Genomic DNA, 22,561 nt, shown 5'->3' with positions numbered 1-22,561 from the left:
AAGACAAACTCCAGACCTAAATCCTTCGTGAAATAAAATCAAAGTTCAGAGTAATTTAAAAGGGAATTGAATTTATAAAAATGCCGACTCTGGAGGAACAATTCACCGCCTTTTCCAAATTCGGAGACACTAAATCGGATGGGAAGCAAGTGACGCTCTCCCAGAGTGACAAATGGATGAAACAGGCTCAGGTTTTTGATAAGAAGATCACTACCACCGATACTGCTATATGCTTTAATAAATTCAAGTGAGTAGTCCAATATGAAGGAAATGAAAAAACTAATTCTATTCGATGATTTGTTTTTTATGAATGACTTTCAATTGTCGATTTAAGAATTGGTTCAGAATTTTAATTAAAACTTTAATTATCGTTATTTTTTAACAATGGAGAGAGTAGATATTGAAAAGCGCATGAGACGAATTTGCAGAATTGAAACATTACGTGTTTTTCCAGTTTCAAAGTGAAAATAAAATGAAATTTTATTTATTCGAAATGAAATTCGAATTTTCGCCAACAGTGCATTAATCATAATGAATAAATTCCTCTGATCAAACTCTAATCATCCTCAGAAAATTGAAAAAGTAATGGATAAACACGAAAAGTAGAAAGTACCACCGACAATCGTCGATTTTCAGGCGAAAAGCGCTGGACGTAGAAAATTACCAAAAGTTCATCGACGATCTGGCGCAGAGTAAAGGCATTGACCCAAAAATTATCCGCGACAAGCTGACGTCGTGTGGTGCACCTGGACTATCGCACACGACGGTTACTTTCCCCAGTTCATGCCCCCACGTACGAGAAAATTTCATAGAAAAACCTAGTGAATTTGTTTAAAAATTCTATTGATTTTCTATTGAAAAATTCCGCGGCTCATCTCCGCATTTTTCTGCAATAGAAATGTTCAGTGGAAAGTATTCTACAGAAAATATCAATGGAATTAGATTTTTCTATAGGGATTATAAAACTTTTTTGTTTCATTTTTCATGATAAGAGAGAATAAATTGAGTGGAAAAAACATTAAAAAATTCATGTCGAGGAATTCTATAGAAAAAGTCTCAATAGAAAAATAAAATTCCGCTGATCTGTTCTATAAAATAGTTTCTGTTGAAAAAACACTCAATAAAGCTGCCCCAATAAAACAAAAAAATAATAAAAAATGATAATAAAGCTATTTCAATGCTTCAATAAAATCGACCAAAACCTGATAGAATTTTCAATAGAAGTCTAAGAGAATTCTCTGTCGGATTTGCTAGAAAGTTCTATTGAACGTTTTATTAGTCTTTGGTACAATAGATTCTATTGCAAAACTCCTATTGCAAGCTTAGCTACCCATTTTTGTCCAATTGAAAATGTGCAATGAAAAATATTCTACGGAAATATCAATAGAATTCGATTTTTCGGTGCAACTTATTCTACTGAAATTTTTTCTATAGAAATTCCTTGGTTGAAATTTTGTTCTTTGATTTTTTGAATGAAAAGAACACAATGTTCCCATTCGAGAGCAAAAATTAAGTGGAAAAAACTTGGAAAATTCTATCAAGGAATTCTTTAGAAAAAGTTTAAATGGAAAAATTTACATTAAAATCGATTTTCTATTGACCATATTTTCTATCTAAAAAAGTGCGCAATGAACCTTCGGAGTTCTTCAATAGAATCGGTCAAAAACTAATAGAATTTCCAGTAGCAATGCACTAGAAATCCAATAGAATTGTCTACCGAATTCGCTAGGTTTTTCTATGAAAATTTTTCGTCAGCCAACAACTCATCGCGTCGTTAACCGTCGCATTCCATTCCTTTTCAGAAAGTAGTTGATAGTGAAGCTGTGCGTAATCTAACGGACACATCCAAATACACGGGAGCGCACAAGGAGCGTTTCGACGCATCGGGAAAGGGAAAAGGAAAAGAGGGCCGTGCAGACACAGCTGCTAATGACGGTTACGTCGGGGGATACAAGCAGAAGGATACCTACGATAAATCGCGAAAATCTAAATAATATTTGCATTCCTCCAATTAAAATAAGTTGACGCACTCTGTTTCGAAATAAATTATCATCGAGGGCCGATGAAAATCGCCGGGGTTCGAGTACTTCTGAGGGAATTATCCCATCAACGTCTGAGCTAGGAGAATCAATAATTAGCATTGAATAAACAATGAAGGGGGGTCTAATGAGCTCATGGCGGCGACAATTACAACGAAACCAGCGTCTTTCGGAATAATAGAGAGACGTCTTCCCATTATTCTCTACTTTCATTCGATTGTACTCACGCGCTCGTTGCTCATTCATCCGGGAAATTTGCTCCAGTATTCAAAGTGGAACGTACGTTTCACCGATGGGATCGGGTTGAATCTTCTATCGGTTTTCAGCGAGATAATTCATCGATTTTTCCGGAATTTTTCGGGAATATGTGCGTAAGGTCATGAGCAGGGCCCGAGACTTTGTGCCACTACGATTGTTATCAACAATCATTCAATTGTTATCAACAATCATAGTGACACTAAGTCCCAGGCCCTGGTCATGAGGGTCAGATGGGATCATGTAAGTGAGCTTGAATGAAAAATTTGGGTTTCCCTTTCATCGATGATTTCTAATTATTCCTGAAATCACCTGATTTCTTTATGATTTCTACTGATTTCTGATGATTTCCAGAAGTCATTGGAAATCACTTGATTTCCGGTGATTTCTTCTTTGATTTCCAATCGAGTGGTCCAGTGATTTCCTAAGTGACCAGTCCTAAGTGACCGGTGGAATCAGACATCGGCATAATCGAAATTTTAAATTACAGTTACATTTGGAATAAGTCATTTGTTAATATTACTCATCAATTTTGGATTCTAAAAATAATCATCAATTCAACTTTTTAAATTCCGAATTATTTTTTCAACCAATAATTGAGAAATTGAATTACCAATTATTATATTATTTTTCAAATTTCAATTACGATAAATAAATCTAAATTACTGTAAGGTGCAACTTGTCATAATATTACTAAAGTAATCATCGATGCTATTGAAAAGAGCAAAAACAATTCGATCATATTACTAAACGATACAACTTGGATTTATTATACTATGAGATCACTCTCCCTGGAGAGACTCGTCTGTGCGTGTCTTACGACGAAACTCCAGTCGAATGTTTACTAAATAATACAAACATCTTATGGTGAGTGAGAATCTACCGTGAATCCACGGTAAAATTTATCGTGGAGCGTGCGAATAGACACGGCCAAGTTATTTGGGTAATGAACTTATTGCGTTTATACCCGTTTCATTAAAATACTTCCTACACCAGCAACGTCCTCCTCTTTCAATGACCGTCCTCAACCCCCCCGAATAAAAAACAAAACAGCAAGTGCACACGCACACATGCCCTCCTTACCTTCGAGAACACAGCCAAACAGCTTTTTCCCGCATAGCATGAGCTGTCTCCTCGCTTCCGTCTCTCTCCACCACCCAACACGACACAAGTGCCTGCCCCACACACACCACTTACACACACTACACAACGCAGGAGCCTGTCACCCACCAACACTCACGAAAATTCCACACGAATGCACAACCTTTCCTGGGTGAGTGGCTCTGGCATGCGCCTTCTCCCGGTCAGTACTGCCAACGGCGTCCTACCGAATTGGCGAAATAAACATTTCAAAATGGAGTGGAGTTACTCCGTCCGCTCTGTCCCATAAGGCAACACTCGTAAACAATAGGTGACCCACCAGTGTTGAATAATATCGGATTATTAGTGCTTCGAGTGAATATGGCGAAGTCAGTGCTGAGTTCAGACTCATTACCGAAGGCTGGAAGAGTCAACGAGGGTAAGGGCATCGGCTGCTAGATAAAAGGGAGCTTCTTCAATCCACGATAACTCGAGATCCGCAGAGTGGAATTTTTGGATTTTTTTTTCATGTTGAAGGCATTTTTTCGGACTTCAAAATGAGCGCTGACTTGCCGGAATCGGATTGTTTGATCGGGGGATATTGGGGATTGGAGAAGGTCCGTTTTACCCTTTTTTGACTCATTCTCACGGGCATTTTTGAGGCTTTTGTTAACGAAAGCTGGCGACTCGTTGGAATTCCTTTGTCACGCATCGGTTTACGTGAGGAATTTATTCACTGGTGATTACAGTGTGTCGAGAGTGGCTGGTTCACGAGGACGGCGCCCTGGCGTATCGATTGCAGGATGAAGAGAGTCAGTGGATTTTGTTTTTTCGTTTGTGATTCTCGTGATGTGGGGAAACGAAAGGTTCGCGGGGGAATTGCTCGGGATTGGTTGAGTGAATTTTGAAAAGTCTCAATTCGTTTTGAAGATATTTTGTTGAGCTTCAAAATGAGACGTGAATTGCGGAAATCGAATCCTTGGTTCCGGAAATATCGAATATTTAAAATCTCCTTTAATTTCAATCTTCATTTTTAATGAAGATTGGTTTTTGGGAAATAACTCGGAAGTGAAGGGAGATAGCGGAATTCTTCTTAGGACCTTTTTTGTAGCTGATGAAATTCTCTACAAAAAATGTCTTTTGGAAATTTTTGCTAGCTCCTTCCGATCCTGAGATATTGGATAAAACACATCTCGAAATGAGGTAAATTCCCGAGTTTTTGCCACATCACTGGATCACATTCTGCAAACTCTACGTGACTCAGGAATTATCATGACGATAATGTTCTTGTCGTGTTTAATAGTCAAGGAGCATTACACAGGGAACAAAGTGCGTAATGCCCAAGTGAGAGAGGATTTGCCACGGGCACGGGTGGAGCAGCAGCTGGAGGAATTGAGATATCATTCACTGGTTCAACAGCAGTGAGTTTCGCATACTCAAGTGATTCTTATTCGTATTTTTGCTTCTGAAGGGAAGCTCTGGATCAATGGAATTTCCTGATTTTTCTCATGAATATCGACTTTAACAAGCTCTATTTATTGACACTAATAAAAACTCAATCTTTCGTACAGATTCGAAAAAATTTATATTTTTCCAATAATCGATTTTTTAACGATCACTCGAAAAATTGTCCTCAAAATGAAATTAGCCATAGCTCAAAAAATTGATAACAATACCCTCTTGATTCTATCAGAATACGACGAGGATCGCACAATTCGTTGTTGAATTACAGCTCATTGTTTATGCGATTTGAAAGAGAAAATCGATTTTTTCATGATTACTGAAAGATTCATCAGTAATAACAATTAAATCAGGGCTTGAAAATTATATTTCAGTGTCTTCTTAATCAAGTTGAAAAATGGTGAGAACAGCTCATTACTTATCAAGTTACACAATACCGTCATGAGCTTTTTATATAAAAATCTCTATCTCTATTAAACTCAGGTACCGCAGTCTATTATGTTGAATACTTATTCACATTGATTCATGGTCCCGACTAACTTCCGACAGAACCTGGGTTAAACTCTGGCTAAATCCTGAATAAACCCCGATTTAATCCCGGCTATACACTGATTAAACCTCAATTAAACCTTGATTAAACCCGGACTGAAAACGAATTCGAGTCTTGAGAGGGTCTGAATGTAGAATTATTTGACAGAACGAAATAATACGCAAAATTTTGATGACATTTCAATCGATGACTGTACTATGACATGAAAAAACAGAAGAAGAGAATAGTGAAATAAGAATTAAAAAAAGAGAACCCATTCGGAGGCAAATTGCTAATTTATTAGCAACAATAACTGTACTCATTTATGGAAAAATGCCATTATCCGCATGCATTATTCTCTATAAATAATTCAGTAGAAGAAGACGACTTTATTCCCTTCAGACTTCACTCTTCCACGAAGAATCTAAATTTTTTGTTAATTTTTTGTTCAATATTTGATTTTTTACTGTATTGAGAATTAGTTCAGAGAGTAATTCGTATGGATTCCTCAGGGAAGAGAGAGACGCTATGGTGGCTCGACAGGTAGCTCTGAATCTCGAAAGAGAGGAGCGGATGAAGGAGAGAGAACTCCAAGAGAGAATGAGGCTTCAATTACGACTGGATGATGAAGCGGCACAAGTCGAGGCTGAATTGGAAATGCAGAGACGTCTGCAGGAGGAGAAAGACCAAGTATGTCACGAAAACAAAATAAATGCCTTCACCAAAACCACAGGTCACAAATTAATACTTCTGAACAACAAGATTTCACTTAAAATTTTTTTATTATCAATATCTCCATTCAGAGGTTTTTAGTTGAGGGGATTTATTAGAGGTAAAGAAATAATATTGAATAAAAAAATATTGAATGAATAAATAATGATAATTACTTCAATCGGCATCTCGCCGGAATGAAAAATTGATTCTGTATATTTAATTACACTTCAACGGCATCAATTCTGCGAGAAAAACACTTTTATTCTCTCATTAAATCACGAACACCGATTTTCCAAACTATTGAACAACTAAGAGTGCAGAATCTTCCAAATCATCTATCCAAAAATCGAATTAACAATTCAATGAATTGGAATTCAAATACCCTAAACTGAAATCTCTGCAGTACTTCTTAGGAAACCCTCAATACACAAACAATTCAAATTTATCAGAATTCTGTTGATTACGTCATTTCAATTAGAATAATTAAAATCAACACGCCAAGGAAGGAGGAGCGAGAGGGGCGTGAAGAGAATAAAAGTCGAGGGACGTGGAAACATTCCGGCAACCGGCCTAACACATTGTTACTGTAGCCTATTGAGTTTATTATTAAAATTTTTATTCTTGTTATTTTCATTACCATTGAGCTAGTGCACTCGTGCACGTCCAACTAGTTCGGTCTTATGTATTATCTTACAACGAGTGCACAACAATGGGAAACTGTATTTCTATTGTAAAAGGAGTAATGCCGTACAAAAGGAAAATAAATCTATATCTATCATTAAAATCAACGAAATTAATTCCCTCCAATTTCACGAATTCTATGAATTTGATGAATTAGAAGACATTTCCAACGAAAATTTGACTCTCTATCTCTTCAATTTTTTTGTCTTTCACCTAATTCCCTTCTCGCATAATAAAAAAATTAATCAACTGCAGGAATTAGCGAGGCAGCTCCAGGAGGAGGAGGAGCGATCGGTGGACACGAGTGACGGTCCCATCGATGACCAGCTCCTCCAGGACCAGAAGCTAGCGATGGAGGCCCAGGACGCCGAGCTAGCACGAATGCTCCAGGAGAAGGAGAGGGCGAAGGCCAGACGTGCGAGGGAGCGTGCGAGGCAGAAAAAACTGGAGCGCCAGCTGCAGCAACAGCAACAGCTGGAGGTGCAGAACGAGATGGAGAGGCCCCAGAGACCTGACAAGCTGGACTTGAAGGTCTCCTACGACAGAAAACCCAAGAATCACCCTCAGTACCCGGACCCTGAGGAGATCCAGGTCAGACATAATGTTTAATTTTGAGGAAGTCAACAGTCAGCTAATAATGCTCATCAATTTTTAATTATTAAATGAGTGACCAATTAAATATCCAATTTGCGAATTATTTTATCAATCAGTAATTGAGTTCGAAGGATTGACGATAATTTGGCTAATCGAAAATTCCTTTCAAGAAATTCTGAAATATTTGACCAATAGTCAATTTAAAATCCCGTGTTGTCAATTATGTAATTCATAGTCAATTGAAAATTTAAGGCCTGGGTAGATTATCTTTCGAACGTGATCTTGTTTTATTTTTATTTTGATAGTCTTAAATAATCTTCAATTGCTATTCAGTTTTACATAGCCCTGGAATCACCAAAAATTATGATTGTACAGTCAAAAAAACGTGGAAAAAGCTGAACATTTTCAAAGAGCGTTTTTGAATAATATTGGGAAATAAACGCAGTAGAGAAGAAATTGCAAATTAATAATTTGATGTCTAATGGCCGTTAGGTCGTCGTTTGTCACAGCAGTCAATGCCTGTCAGATCGTTAGTTACCCTGATAAATTATCCATTCACTATTTCCTCTCTACTGGACTTATTTCTTAATCTTGATTAAAAACTCTCTTTGAAAATGTTCAGTTCCCCTTTTTTCAGTTCTCCTTTTTTTGATTGTACAATCATAATTTTTAGAGACTCCTGCGATGTAAAATCCGATGGAAATTGTGACATGTTTTACATTATGAAGATGGAAAAACAATCGAGATGACGTTCGGAAGATAATCCACCCGAGCCTTAAATTATCAATTATTTTATAAATTTCAAATTTCAACCGAAATATTATAAAAACTAATTATTCTCGACAGGTCCTCGAGGAGCCAGAGGACAATCGAGAGATGCCCAATGTTGCCACCATCATTGACCCAACGTACAGTGGAAGTGGGCATCGCAGCACCACCTCCAGCAGCTCCAGCAACACTGTCAGTCCCTCGTACGTTCTGCCCACGCCTCCACAGGAATTGATGGACGATGCCCCCTGCTACATGCCCATTCAGGGACAGAGACGCATGCAGATGCAGTCGCCTTCACTCTCACACGAGGAGAAACACAAACGCAGGGTCAAGGATGGCTGCAAACACCAGTAGGGGTCGTGATCTCAGATGTAGTTTAGGGGAAATCGGTGTAGGCGTTGGTCTTCTCACTTTCGTCACTCTTCCAGCGGTTCGGACTCACATTCCAACGACACTAATGCCTTAGGATGGTGAGTTGTTCAGAGAGTTTTGGGGAGGGGAGATGATTGAGTTCTTCAGGGGATTCAGAGGAAGTTTTTGAGGAGATGGCGCAGGTCATACGATCCATTTTGGATGAAAATGGCGAGAAATATTTCACTTGACAATTCAACTAGAAGATTTTTCAAGGAAACTTTCACGTGGATTAAATTTTGTAGAAAAGAAAGACCTTTTAAATTCTATAGAAAAGGGTAGTTGAGAAATTTTAGAGGGATTTGAGGGGAGAGATGATTGAATTCTTCAGGAAAGTTTGGGGTTGAGGAGATATTAGATATGATGGATCTCGTCAATCAGTCATTTTAGGTGGAAATGTGAAAAAGTATTTTCGTAGATAATGAAATTCTCTAAAGAACATATTCAATTGCATTTTCTGAAAATAGACTTATTGCGAATAATTCAATCCTCTTAACATTTTCATAAGAAAATTTCCAATTGAATCATAATTAGTAATTTTTGGAGAAAAAATCATTCGACATTTTTTCTAGAGCATTTCCTAAGCTACAAAAATGTTTTGTGAAATTTTCTCCTAGCATCACTCGTTATCAAGATAATTGAACAAATAGAACAATTCAACTGGAAATTTTTCGAATTTTATAGGAAAAAATCTCTCGAAAGTTCTCAGTCACTCATCACCTAGATAATTGAGCATTCAACGCCACGTGAGTCTCCCCTCATGAATAATTCAATCAAACATTCCTCTGGAAGTTGTCAGTAACTCGAGAAGAATTCCCCACGGATTTAATCATCTCCTCCCTCGCACAATTGAAGTAATGCGAAGTTTAACGTGCGACTGTTGCCATAGTGCACTCCCTAACGGGAGTTATCTTGGAGAAACGAATATGACGATAATAATCACAGTGTTTTGTGCCTTTTCACGAGGCATTGTTTGCAATACGAGTGCTCAACTTGAATGGTATACACAACGGTATCTGTAATTTCAACGAAGTTGTTGATAATAATATGAATTATTTTATTTTTATGTAGTTACCACGCGAAATTCAATTTTCGTTTCGTAGGAACGACGTGTTCTGGATGAAAATACATATTAGTATTTCAAAATGAAAGGGCGTAACTGGAATGGATTTGGAAAAGACGTAATTGAACACGATTTTGACTAAATGCAGAATATTTTTCATTTTTATGAAACTACGCAAACATGATAATTCGAATTTGAATAATTTGAATTGTTCAATTGTTGAATTGACGAGAGAATAGAATTATTCTTCTTACGAAACCAATTCGATTAAATTGTAATTGATGTTTTCAATTCTGACATCATTATTTATGGGGCATTCCACGCTATTTACAATAACTTATTAATTAAAACCGGACTCGATCACCAAATGGATCAATCAAATTATCAGTATTATCTAATGATCATACAGAATCGTTAGCGATTGATGTAATTATGCTTATCTATTCACCGATTCGTTACAACTCCAACAGCTACATTGATGACGCCCTATTAAAAGTAAAATTCTCAGTCTCTTCACCTCTTCTTCTCTCATTTCTTCTTCTTTAATTTCATCCGAGTTACGTATTATTGAATAATTCTCCAGGACACGTCGATAAAAGAGACAATTTTCCAGTAAAAAGAGTAAAGTATTGATATTCGAGTATTTTTACTTTCGTAATTAATTGATAGTGAATCCATTGGTTACTAATGATGTAATCAGACTATTTTATACTATTTCTAATAATTACTACTTCGCAATATTTATCGAAAAATGGAAGAGCGATGGAAAAACAACATTGCCAAAGATCTGACACTTTAAATGTTTGGCTCTGTACCAGATTGTAACGAGTATTAAACAATAATCGAGGTGACTTAAATTTCAACGATTAATCAAAGTTATGTACGTAATGATCTTGTTACTGTACTGCATCAATTGAGAGTTTATATATGCGAGGATAATTCAAATCAAATTGTAAACGTGTTCATAATGAATTAACTGACTAATCAATTGCCGAAATGAATATCAAACAGTTATTTATCAGAAGAGTTCAATTCCAGGACTTTTTCCTCGGATTTAACGACTCAATAATCCAAATCATGAAAATTGCAAAGACTTTATTATTAATCATAAAACAATTAATTGACAGGAAATGACTTTTTTTTAATTCCAGGACTTTTTTCCTCGAATTTAACGAATTAAAAATTCAAATTGTAGAATTGTAAATCTTTTTTTGTTATTAATTACAGTAGGGAAATAGTTAATTGACACAATTAAGTACAATACCCCACATGAATCGAACGACGAAGGCCTCACTTTAATCAACAAATGATTAACATTAATGTAGAGATTATACATTTAAAATAAGATGGATTCATTAATCGAGGGCTCTCTCAACAAAATGGTACACGATAGATTTTTTTTATATGTTTATTGCATTATTATAGCTATACATGAGCATATCAATAAATTATTTACAACTGTATGTTACAAGGTTTTACTTTCTCCGAATAATAAACGAAAAAAAACAAACAGAACGAAACACATGCTTGAATCATAAAAAATATTCTGAATTTTCACTCTTCCCACGTAGATGAAAATTCAAGAAATCTCAAGAGAAAAAACCTTTTCACATTTCAAACACAATGATAATGGGAAACTGAATTACTAATTAAACGGTAACGATATCATTAATTAATGAAGAAAAAAATTACTCTAAGTCTAGAACGGAAGATGAACTGAAGAAAAATCGTTTCCACATTTGTACATTAAAAAAAAATTGTTTCAAGGGCAGGGGACATTGTGCACAGCAATCGTCGAGGAAAAATAATTATCAGATTGCAGGAATGACCCATTGGTATAATTTTTTTCCTAGCTAGTCTTTCAGTCGGAGCGCAGAGAATTCTATCTCCCTTGGAATAATGCACTTGTGATTACGAAGATGGAATAGACGAAAGTTCACCAGGTTTGTTCACCAGGTTTTTAATGTTGTCAGCACCAACAGTTTCATCGAAACACTATCAACATTTTTTTTTCTGGGAATTTAATTTATTTACTTGGAAGTACCTTGGGACCATTTAGGTAGTACAAATTTGGTGCGATAACCAGGCACGTGTGACAGTCTGGTGACCTGCTTGGCATCCTCGTTTCTACTCATTCTCGATTTCACTGGAGCGATTTTCTTCTCTTCCTCAGTGAGTGGAGGAATGAAATTGACTATTTCCCTGGAAATGAATGAGAGAAATATCGTGACACACATCTGGGAAATAATTGATGCAGTTTTAATTATTAAAGATACGAGAGAAAGTGCTTTTGCTTTCAAAGCAATGAGACGGTTCTTCACTTTTCGTTTGAGGCGATCAATCTCAGAGAAAATACAAAAGGCCTCTTGACACTTTCGAAGTGGATAATTACATTTTTCAACGTTTTGTTGTGGGAGGAGATTCACTATCTATTGTTAATTGCTGAATTTCAGAGAAAATGTCGTGGGATTTTTTTGCGAGGAATTTCTCTTTTTTTCGAGTCAATAGTTTCTGATATAAGTGCGATGAAATAAAATTTATGAGATTTTTATGCTTTTTTATGCAAGGAAATTCATCATAGAAGATATCTTGTTAATTACTGAATTCTCTCAGGAGACATTTTCGGGGAAAACTGCATTTTTAATGAAATTTCAAAACTCGTGAATATTGATGAACTCTCCTCTCACCCTCAATAAAATACTAGAGCTACAAAAATTTATACCTACGATCCTGAATATTATCCCTGGACCGTATCACCGGTGGCGAGAAGATGAAATCTGGCACTTGATCTGAAACTAAAATTCCATAAATTATAATTACTGTTAAAGTATTAAGTAATCAATTAGTTAATATAACTCTTAAATTTTAATTATTGAAGTAATCATCAATTTAAATAGTCGAATTTCGAATTATTCATTAATCAGTAATTGACTTAGGAAGATTGACAATTATTTGGATAATCGGAAATCCCTTATGAAAAAAATTCGTATTACCTACTTAATAGACAATTTATAGTTTTGCAGTTTTATAGTTCATCGTCAATTGGAACTTTAGTTTATCAATCATTTTTAAATTTCGATCAGTAAATTTAAACCTTGATCAATGTAAGTCAGAAATTCTTTTAAAATCGCAAAATTGCAGGACTGATGGTCATCCCTGCCAACTCACCTTCACATCTCTGCTGCATGCCCCTCGCCTCCTCAGGATCAGCAAACCGAAATTCCTCCTCCCTCCCCCTCCGGCCCCTCCTCGGTCTCTCCACAATTTCCTCATCCTCGAGGTCCTTCGTCTCGGAGGCAGCCCTCCTCCTCCCTCCACCCCTCGCCCCACCCACACCCTCCTGCGACAAATCCACACTCATGGCCCTCCTCCCCCTGGCCCTCGCCCTCCCAGCCCCACCGACCTCTTCCTCCTCCGGAATGGCCTGAATCCTCCCCCTCATCCTCTCAACCCCACCAAGAGTCTCATTAACCGACTCATCACTGTTCTCCTCAGGGATCACCTCCCTGACAATGCTCCCCCCTCGCCTAGTCCTCAGAGGTTCACTAGGAAGTTCCTTGGGAGCTAATCCTCTTCGTCTAGTCGAACGAACCGAAACTTTCTCCTCATCCTCATCCTTGCTGACAGAGGCCCCTCGTGCTCTTCTGGGCAGAATCGAGGTGTCAACATCATCAGAATCCCTCGTGACAGATCCCCCACGTGTCCTCTTGCCCCCCACCTCCTCCTCCTTGACAAGTGAAGCCCCTCGCCTCGTCCTCTTCACCTCCTCCTCCTCCTTGACGTCGTCCTCACCCCCCGAAGAAGCTGATGCTGTTCTAGTCCTCTTGGACCTCGTGTTCTTTCCCCCATCAAGGTCTTTAGCCACTGAAGCACCTCTCATTGCCCTCTTCGCACTCTCCTCTGGTACCTCCGAGGCCACTGATCCTGCCCTAGTCCTCCTCGGTCTCTCCACTGTCTCTTCATTCAATTCCGAAGTTGATGCAGCTCTCCCTCGCTTCGGTTTTACTCTCTCCTCATGATCTTTCACATCGGAATACGACGCAGCACGAGTCTTTCTGCTCTTCTCCGCTATTTCTTCGTTAAGTTCCGAAGATGATGAAGCTGTTCTTCCTCGTTTCGGCCTCTTGGGGTCTTCCTCAGTGGTTACTGACGCGGCTCTCGTTCTTCTCGGGGGTAATGAAGGCTCTTCTGCCTCTTTAGCTACTGAACCCCCACGAGTTCGTTTTACTCTCATCCCCAGAGGCTTCTCATCCTCTCGAAGCGATGAAGATTCGTCTGGAGTATTTTTAGCAGTGACGTTGACGTCTTTAGCGACAGATGCCCCTCGTTTTCCTCTCCCTTTCTTCACAGGTTCAGCCTCCTCACCAGCTTCTTCAACAGTCTCACCAGCTGGAGATTCATCTTCCTGCGCTGATGATGCCCCTCGAGTCATTCTGGGAGTCCCTTCCTTAGCAACAGAAGCCCCTCGTCTTCCTCTCCCTTTCCTCACAGGTTCAGCCTCCTCAGGAATTTCTTCAATAGTCTCTGGAGTTGATGTTGTCCTGGGTGTCTCTTCTTTAACAACAGAAGTCCCTCGTCTTCCTCTCACTTTCTTCACAGGTTCAGACTCTTCACCAGCTTCTTCAGCAGTCTCACCAGCTGGAGCATCATTATCCTTTGCTACTGACGCCCCTCGTCTTCCTCTCCCTTTCTTCACAGGTTCAACCTCCTCAGGAATTTCTTCAATAGTCTCTGGAGTTGATGTTGTCCTGGGTGTCTCTTCTTTAACAACAGAAGTCCCTCGTCTTCCTCTCACTTTCTTCACAGGTTCAGACTCTTCACCAGCTTCTTCAGCAGTCTCACCAGCTGGAGCATCATTATCCTTTGCTACTGACGCCCCTCGTCTTCCTCTCCCTTTCTTCACAGGTTCAACCTCCTCAGGAATTTCTTCAATAGTCTCTGGAGTTGATGTTGTCCTGGGTGTCTCTTCTTTAACAACAGAAGCCCCTCGCCTTCCTCTTCCTTTCTTCACAGGTTCCGGCTCCTCTCCAGCTTCTTCAGCATCCTCACCAGCTTGAGATTCATCATCCTGTGCAACTGATGCCCCTCGAGTCATCCTGGGAATGCCATCCTTAGCAACAGATGCCCCTCGTCTTCCTCTCCCTTTCTTCACAGGTTCAGCCTCCTCAGGAATTTCTTCAATAGTCTCTGGAGTTGATGTTGTCCTGGGAGTCCCTTCTTCAACAACAGCCTCACCAGCTGGAGAATCATCATCCTGTCCTACTGATGCCCCTCGAGTCATCCTGGGAGTCACATCCTGAACAACAGAAGCCCCTCGCCTGCCTCTCCCCTTCCTCACAGGCTCAGGCTCCTCTCCAGCTTCTTCAGCATCCTCACCAGCTTGAGATTCATCATCCTGTACAACTGATGCCCCTCGAGTCATCCTGGGAATGCCATCCTTAGCAACAGATGCCCCTCGTCTTCCTCTCCCTTTCTTCACAGGTTCAGCCTCCTCAGGAATTTCTTCAATAGTCTCTGGAGTTGATGTTGTCCTGGGAGTCCCTTCTTCAACAACAGCCTCACCAGCTGGAGAATCATCATCCTGTCCTACTGATGCCCCTCGAGTCATCCTGGGAGTCACATCCTGAACAACAGAAGCCCCTCGCCTGCCCCTCCCCTTCCTCACAGGTTCAGCCTCCTCAGGAATTTCTTCAATAGTCCCCGGAGTTGATCCTGTCTTCACTTCAGGTTCTTTCCTCCGAGATCTCCTCATTGGCACCTCCTGGACGTCCCCAAGGGCCGGGGAAGCAAGCAACGATGACGTTAACACTTCTTTAACTAGAGACGTGGCTCGTCTTCCTCTTCGTTTCACTGGGGTCACAGGAGATTCCCCTGATGACGATGCTGATGTCTTCGGGTATGGAACATCCTGAACTAGGGAGGTTGCACGACGTGTCCTCGGGGTTTTCAGAGCCTCAGGGGTCTCCGCAGCCACCGATGATCCTCTTCGTGATCTCGTCAGTCTCACTGGTGTCGAGTCTTCAACAAGTTCTTCCTGGGATTTCTCCCAGGTTTTTGGTGATTCAACTGAAGATTTAGGAACGAAATCCTCTTCAAGTACTGCTTCCTGGATTTTTTCCGATGAATCCACTCGGGTTTTTGGTGATTCAGCTGAAGATTTAGGAACGAAATCTTCTTCAAGCACTGCTTCCTGGACTTTTTCCGATGAATCCACTCGGGTTTTTGGAGATTCAGCTGAGGATTTAGGGGCAAAATCTTCTTCAAGTACATCCTCCTGGATTTTATCCTGGACTTTTAGGCATTCAGTTGAGGATTTATTGATAACACCAGAGCAATCCTCATTTGTACGTCTTTCATTTAACTTTCCATCACTCCCTGAACCCCCAACATCCTCAGGTTCACTCTCGTCATCAGTTATGTTCACAGACTCAGGCCTCACTATCCCCGAAGCCCCTTCATCCTGGATTTTCTTCCTCGTAAAGAGACTCTCATCAACACTCCTCGACTCGTCATCAGTGATGTTGAATTCTTCATTGAAACGACTTGTCACTGTCTTCTTGGCGCCTTCAGGAACATCGGGCCCTGGAGTTAGTTCTCGATTGACTTCAATCGAGTTCGAGAGACTCTTGAAGACGTCGTCGTTGTCGTCGTCATCCTCGTACTTCAGGGCTAGGAGTTCCTCGTCATAGTCGTCCGATGGCAACTGCTCCTGATCCTCCTGGACTTCACCTGGAGTTTTCTCCTCCTCTGATTGTGCCTGGCCATCAGTTGAGGTGTCAGCATCATTTCGTGATGGCTCTGTGATGACAATCCTCTCTTCAACCTCCATTGAGTGATAACTCTTCTCGTCCACTTCGAAATTGGATTCGTTCTCTGTATTGTCATTCAGATCAGTTCGCTCAACGGAAAATTCCTCTCGAACAATTGTTGTTGTAGTTATCGACGTTGTCGTGACAATCTCCTCGACGATACTCCCCTCGTCGTCAATATCGTCAATCTCTCCCTCCTCGAGCCCAGAGGAGTCCTTCAAGGACTCGGTCGAGTTGATCGAGCAAGTTGTGCCATTCTTCTTGATTTCCCCTGGGGAAAACTCGTAACTGGACCCAGGGGACAGCACTGTTGACGCACAGACCGATGGGTCGAAGCGATTGGACACCCTGGGGGTGGCTGGCTGCAACAATGTACTGGAAACAATATCAGAAGACACTGAATTATCCAGGGAGAGCCTGTCGGAATCCAGGGATGAGTCTCTTGTCAGCACTGAATGTCTCAAGGACTTCCTCAGGAGGTCATCGTCCAGGGTTTTTCTCAGACTGGGGCGACGTCGGGGTCCTGGAAGGGGGAGCGACAGATTTGAGTCGTTGGAGAGAATTGTACTCTGTCCCAGATTCTGACCACTCGTTTCGGGACTCTGGAAGCCATCACTCTCTTCGGGATTTGAATTGTCAGCGATTTTTTGCTCATCTTCTTCTGGTCGGTGGTCTCCTGGGGATGACAAAATCCATGTTCAATTACTGATGTGAAATAATTTAACAACGTGGTGAGGAATAATTTAAATCGTTTACATATTAAAAGAAAACTCGTCATAACTTGGTGACATTTGAAAAAAAAAGTATTAAAAAAAAGAATAATAAAACATTAATAAAATCATCAAAAAAATTACAAAAACCCTTGAATAAAAAACATGAATGAAATAATTGAATAAAGAGCATGAATAAAATCAATGAAAAATAGACGAAATCATTTAAAAAAGTGAACAAACAAATTTCTTCAAGAAATGAATGAAAATCCTTCGATCAATAAATTCTCCTCACCCTCACCACCACCGCCATCTTCATCAACAGAAGAGTCCTCCAGTCTCGGTTGATTAATACTGAACCTAATCTGCCTAGGTCTCTTCTCCCTCTCCTCCTCAGTGGGCGATTCCTTCGGTGAAATGGACTCCTGAATCATCCTCCTGATCTTGAGAATGGAGTGAGGAGTCTCAGCACCATTGTCCCTGCAATTCATCTGGTTCTTCCTCTTGACCAAGGGCGTATCAAACACCATGCTGATGCTGAGCTGCCTAGTGTCCTCAGCCATCTCCTCAGTCCTCCTCCTCTTCCTGGGGCCGCCGCTCCCCTCAGGATCCTCCGCCCTCATCTGATCAAGAGTTCGTTTCCCATATGGCCTCCTCTCAGCAAACATGACGCAATTTCCATCACTCGTGGTGGCACCAGCCCTCAGCGACAACGAAGGAGCTGTGATAAAAGGAATCTGGAGTCTATCCCCCCTGGTGAACGTCTCCCTGGCCTTCCTGATGACAGCCTCGTGCATCTCCCCGATCCTCGATCTGCTCTTTATATGTGACAAAGGCCTGGGATAATTGCCCTCAGGCTCCACCTGAACATTTCTCCTCCCAAATTGCGAAGTAAATCTCCTGGTAATTTCGGGAAGAGTTGCATTATAGGCATTGAAAACAGCAGAGGACGAGGAATTCTTGGATGACGTTGCTCTCTGCCCCAGGGAGACACCCCCAGCCTCGTTGTACCTGGACTTCTGGAGGTAGTAAAGCAGTCTCGTCTCCTCGCACTTCTCCCCTTCAAGAAACTGAACAAAAGTCTCCTCCTCCTCGGAGTCCATGGCGAGGTGGAGGATATCGTTGAGACGATTATTGTCCTTGCAAGCCTTGAAGAATCTCCTCAACAACTGGCTGTAGTGGGATGGTGGCCTTCGATGAAAAGCCGATTGCACCAGTCCATGCTCCACCGAGAGACTGATGACAGTTCCCTGTTCATCGAGAGAAGACAGTGGAGGCTTTCTCACTCTGAGATAAATGAGGGCTAGTTTGTTCTGTGCACTTCTGATCAGAGTTCTTATCACCAATTTGTGGTGCCAGTCCTTGACGTCTGAATCGCAGACCAATTGTCCTGTCATTATCTCCAAGAAGCCGTGGTAATCCTCGTGATCCAGCAGCCAAAGGGCCTGAGTGAGTTTTATCAAGCTAGGACTGAGCTTGAATGCCGCTGGATACTTCACAAGCTGATCGACACTGGGACACGAGCCCTGGAGCAGCATCACCAGGTCCATCAGCAGGTAGATGATAATCTGGTGCTTGTTCTCCATTTCATTGGTGTCACGGTGGTAGCAGTCAGTTAGAATGCTTCTTAACAGGGATTGGAGGGATGGGGGAGGGTATCTACCGTCAGACACCGTCTCTGTGGCCTCTCGCTCCCATTGGGAAACCAGTCCACTGCAGTCGCGACTGATTAATTCGTCGATGAAGAGATCCTCCTCTTTCTCGGATTTCTTGACTCCCTCCTTCTTGTACCTCTCTCGTTTTTCTTGGTAAATGGAGATCAGTCGATCTGCTGGGTAGGGAATCCTGAGGACTATGGAAATGGGCAGGGACTCCTCGTCCATGTCCTGCGATTCTGGTAACAAACCTACGTCGAGGAACCACAGGAGTACCTGAAGATAGATTGTGATCCTCTTCAAAGTTCGTTGCTGCGTGTCCTGGTCCTGAGTGGCCACTGGCAGATTCTCCACAACATTGGATAGGCACTCCATTTGCTGGCAGAAAGACCTCAGAGTCCTGACCTCGGCCTCCCCAATGCTGCTCCCCGACTGATCAAACAGGGGAATGCAGAGTCTGTGTGCCATGAGTTTAATGGTCGAAGCTCTCTGGACAGCCCACCTGATGAACGAGGGGAAGAGATAAGCAGCACTCCCATCACTCCAGTCCCTGACACACCTCAGGAGAAAAGTCGTCCAGCGTTGCTCCAGACAGAGGGTCAGCAGTGAGTCCCTCTGGGAGTCAGGATCACTGTTAAACGAGGAATCCCCACTGAAGGGAATCAGACCAACAGCCACACATCTGTGAAATGTATCAGCTGGATGCAGCATTATCACAGGCCCCGACAGGGACATTTCCCTCAGCAACTGCGACTGAACTCCTCGTGTCATCCAGGTTGTTATCCTAGCAGTCCCCAACTCACTCCACTCCAAGGACAATGAGTTTGGAAAAAAGAACTCCTCTGGGGAGCCTTGTCCAGCTGCTGGGAATTCCTTGAGAGTCGATGGCACGTGGCTGCAGCTGACGACAAAATTCTCCGGTGATTGTCCCTCAGTTCTGGTGCAGTAGGCCGATAAAATAGCATCGACATTCGTGGAGTCCCCAAGAGTCCTTGGCATCTGCTCCTTGTACCACTGATTCAGATCAAATAAAAAGGTTCTCCCCTCTGTACCGATGAGCAAGAGACTGTCCTCGGGCGTTTTTGTCCCTGATTCTGTCTCCAGGGTGCTGTCCCTGGGGATGGGACACAGGCTGACCACCCTGGATCCCTCCTCGAGGTCCAGCTCCAGTTTTATCGAAGGCTCTCCCTCGAGATTGAAGTACTGATTGGATCCTCTGTACAAGTACTTTCGTTCGAAGAGCATTGCGAACATTCTGAGCACTGGGGACACCAGGGTGTCGTCCTGGTGGGCCACCCAGAGGTAGCAGAAGGGCCTGGGGTCGTCAGTGGGCTCTAGCAGGGCTAGATGACTTATCAGGATGTTGTCTTCCAGGGGGGGGCTGATCCATCTCACGATTCCATCGAGCTGCCACAGGATCACGTGGCCCAGGCATCCGGAGATTATGCAGCCTATCTTTCGGGAACAGGTGAGGAATGTTGTGAGGGGATCCTGCAGGAGGGATGACTCGAAATCCTCTCGTTTGAAGGAGATGTACCTCTCGATTCTCGTAGACATGAGATTGTGGAAGGCGTGACGCTCGCGATTCCGATGCCTCAGGGTTGTCGATGGGTCTGAGGTCTCCAAATCCGCGGGATTAGCCTCATCGTAAAGCGGATAAGTCCGGAGGTCCTCCCAGGAGGTGCGACGAAGATCGATTACCAAGTGGTCGAGGTTCCTGAGGGCTGCGCAGGCCAGTCCAGAGGACCCAGGGAGAACATCCACACGTTTGTCATCTAGATACTCCCAGCTGGCACCCCCCGTGATGATGCAGAGGTGCTCAACACCTGATGGGGTTCTTATCGCACGCAGAACTTGAGAAATCGTGCTGTCGAAGACACAAATCAGCCCTTGGGAGTCTCGTAGACGGGGCGCGTCGTTGTCCAGACCCACTAGGAGGAGGGGAATGTGACCTGGGGGGGAGGGAAACGGGGAGACTGAGGATATTCGGTGGCGAAATGTCCAGGAGGAGATGCTCGCACCCGTTCGAGTGTTGAAGACTGTCAGGCGCGAGCGACAGGTGAGGTAGGCGTAGTGGGTGTCTGGGCAAAATCCACCCTGGGTCGAGGAGGGGGAGGGGGAGTGGGGTGGTGAGGCGTCATCCTCGAGGGAGGCATTTGGGGAGAGGGGGGAGAGCTGGAGATCCACCGATCTGCGAACCTGGAGAGAGACGAAATGTTGATTTTTATCGAAATGTTGATAACATTCAACTAAGTTGAGAATCCGACAAAATTAGGTAAAAATCAATCTTATTTAATTTAATAAAATGAAATAAACAATTAATTATGCTTGATAGAGGGAAATGGTGTGCGAGATAACCATTCGGCAGCATATTGCTAAATTATTAACAAAAATGACTAAAATAACTAAAATAAGTAAAAGCTCTTGTAGTGGATATACACTACAAGAGCAATTTCCCACTTGTTTTGGATTCGATTGAAGGGTTTCTGAGGAATGCATGCAGCGAATTTTTTTTGCATTCAATTAACGACATTTAAAGCAGTCGTTGAAATACTTGATTAAAGACTTTTATCGTGAAAAATTGAGTAATTGTTCAGAAAATTAAGACAACAAATTCACAAAGAAGTATAAATTGTTCATTTGGAGTAAATTGTTTATTTATTCCATATAATCGAAACATTCCCACTGGAACAAATCCATAAGTTTGTAAATTCCCAAGAAAAATATTGAAGTGAATGAAAACTCCAAATAAAATTTTTTAAATCATTCAAACGCATCTCCAGAGTTCAATTCCTGCTTTATACCCTCAAATATCATAATTTTCCTCCACCTAAAATAAAGACTTTATTAGCGACTATTCGTCAAAAATAAATACATTATTAAAGATTTTTATCGTAAAAAATTGAGTAATTGTTCAGAAAATTAAGAGAACAAATTCACAAACAACTATAAATCGTTAATTGGCAATAAATAGATTATTCATTGCACATAATTTGAAATTCCCACTGGAACAAATCCATAAGTTTGTAAATTCCCAACAAAAATATTGAAGTGAATAAAAACTCAAAATAAATTTTTTTAAATCATTCAAACGCATCTCCCGCATTCAATGCCTGCTTTATACCCTTGAACATAATAATTCCTTCATTCCTCGAATATTGGCGGCATCGCAGGCACTTTAACGCGAACAAGTCATTCCCCCATCCCCAGCCCTCCCGGGGACAAAACAATTCCCCCAAGTAATTTACCTCGCAGTGTGTGTCCTCCAGGTCATTCATAATTCCAAACAAATCAGAATCCCCTTTCGCCCGCTGAATCCAGCATTGATGAAGCCGTTGATCTCGTTGTTGAGGTTATGTCCACACCGTCACTATGAATTTACCACCTCTATCAGGCTGATTACGTCGATCACAAGGCTACCATGAGAATTTTAATGAACTTTAATGTCCTAGAGACGCTAACTAACGGGTTTTCCGTGGTAATCGCTCAAAAATTGTTGTAAAAAAGGGTTTGATGGGTTAATCCATTGCTCGTGTAACCATTTTAAAACCGCACAGCCGAGTGCGGCCCGGGCCTCTACAGGTCCTCCCGGAAACTCATCGAGGGCCGTTTTGGCGCCTTTATTCGCAATCCGTTTGAAAATCGTTCCAAAATCAACAAAACGAGAAAAAAATCGCACGAACACGTCACGAAAAAAACTTGAAAAATTGATTATTTCGGGAATTATTAGATATTTTAGAAATAATAATGTTTACAGAGATTTATAGTTTATTGTGTACTACAGTTGGA

At 41.5% G+C, this 22,561-nt stretch overlaps 3 protein-coding genes across 4 annotated transcripts; 2 read left to right on the top strand and 1 right to left on the bottom strand.

Moving 5' to 3' along the window:
* The first annotated feature begins 3 nt into the window (after positions 1-3).
* LOC107041115 (TPPP family protein CG45057) lies at positions 4-2,060 on the top strand. The gene is made up of 3 exons (XM_015261513.1): positions 4-247; positions 637-766; positions 1,803-2,060. The coding sequence occupies exons 1-3, from the start codon at positions 81-83 to the stop codon at positions 1,992-1,994; spliced, it is 489 nt and encodes a 162-aa protein (XP_015116999.1). The 5' UTR covers positions 4-80; the 3' UTR covers positions 1,995-2,060.
* A 1,557-nt stretch (positions 2,061-3,617) lies between these two features.
* On the top strand, positions 3,618-11,108 carry LOC107041087 (trichohyalin). The gene is made up of 6 exons (XM_015261468.2): positions 3,618-3,813; positions 4,124-4,186; positions 4,678-4,795; positions 5,877-6,054; positions 7,015-7,350; positions 8,200-11,108. Exons 1-6 carry the CDS (start codon positions 3,756-3,758, stop codon positions 8,476-8,478), a joined length of 1,032 nt encoding a protein of 343 aa, XP_015116954.1. The 5' UTR covers positions 3,618-3,755; the 3' UTR covers positions 8,479-11,108.
* On the bottom strand, positions 11,018-22,330 carry LOC107041085 (protein ELYS). Of its 2 annotated transcripts, none has more exons than XM_015261465.2 (5): positions 22,021-22,330; positions 17,413-20,971; positions 12,767-17,083; positions 12,321-12,393; positions 11,018-11,800 (listed from the first exon to the last, which is right to left on the bottom strand). In XM_015261465.2, exons 1-5 carry the CDS (start codon positions 22,048-22,050, stop codon positions 11,629-11,631), a joined length of 8,151 nt encoding a protein of 2,716 aa, XP_015116951.1. In that variant the 5' UTR covers positions 22,051-22,330; the 3' UTR covers positions 11,018-11,628. The 2 variants fall into 2 exon arrangements, with proteins under 2 accessions (XP_015116951.1, XP_015116952.1); XM_015261466.1 differs by having other exon boundaries at positions 11,718-11,800; positions 12,325-12,393.
* Positions 22,331-22,561: the final 231 nt, after the last annotated feature.

Source organism: Diachasma alloeum, unplaced genomic scaffold, assembly GCF_001412515.2.
Source record: "Diachasma alloeum isolate Michigan unplaced genomic scaffold, Dall2.0 Dall_scaffold_00354, whole genome shotgun sequence".
Lineage (NCBI taxonomy): Eukaryota > Metazoa > Arthropoda > Insecta > Hymenoptera > Braconidae > Diachasma > Diachasma alloeum.
This window is presented reverse-complemented; position numbering and strand designations above follow the sequence as displayed.

Bases quoted from the DNA above. Each gene is read 5' to 3' on its own strand.
- LOC107041087 (XM_015261468.2), top strand. From the start codon at position 3,756: ATGGCGAAGTCAGTGCTGAGTTCAGACTCATTACCGAAGGCTGGAAGA. The intron at 3,814-4,123 runs GTAAGGGCATCG...TGGTGATTACAG, and splicing joins GGCTGGAAGAGTCAACGAGG to TGTGTCGAGAGTGGCTGGTT. The intron at 7,351-8,199 runs GTCAGACATAAT...TATTCTCGACAG, and splicing joins CGGACCCTGAGGAGATCCAG to GTCCTCGAGGAGCCAGAGGA.
- LOC107041085 (XM_015261465.2), bottom strand. From the start codon at position 22,050: ATGAATGACCTGGAGGACACACACTGCGAG. The intron at 20,972-22,020 runs GTAAATTACTTG...GTCTCTCTCCAG, and splicing joins TGGAGGACACACACTGCGAG to GTTCGCAGATCGGTGGATCT. The intron at 11,801-12,320 runs GTATAAATTTTT...ATTCATTTCCAG, and splicing joins GATAATATTCAGGATCGTAG to GGAAATAGTCAATTTCATTC.
- LOC107041115 (XM_015261513.1), top strand. From the start codon at position 81: ATGCCGACTCTGGAGGAACAATTCACCGCCTTTTCCAAATTCGGAGAC. The intron at 248-636 runs GTGAGTAGTCCA...GTCGATTTTCAG, and splicing joins ATATGCTTTAATAAATTCAA to GCGAAAAGCGCTGGACGTAG. The intron at 767-1,802 runs GTTACTTTCCCC...ATTCCTTTTCAG, and splicing joins CTGGACTATCGCACACGACG to AAAGTAGTTGATAGTGAAGC.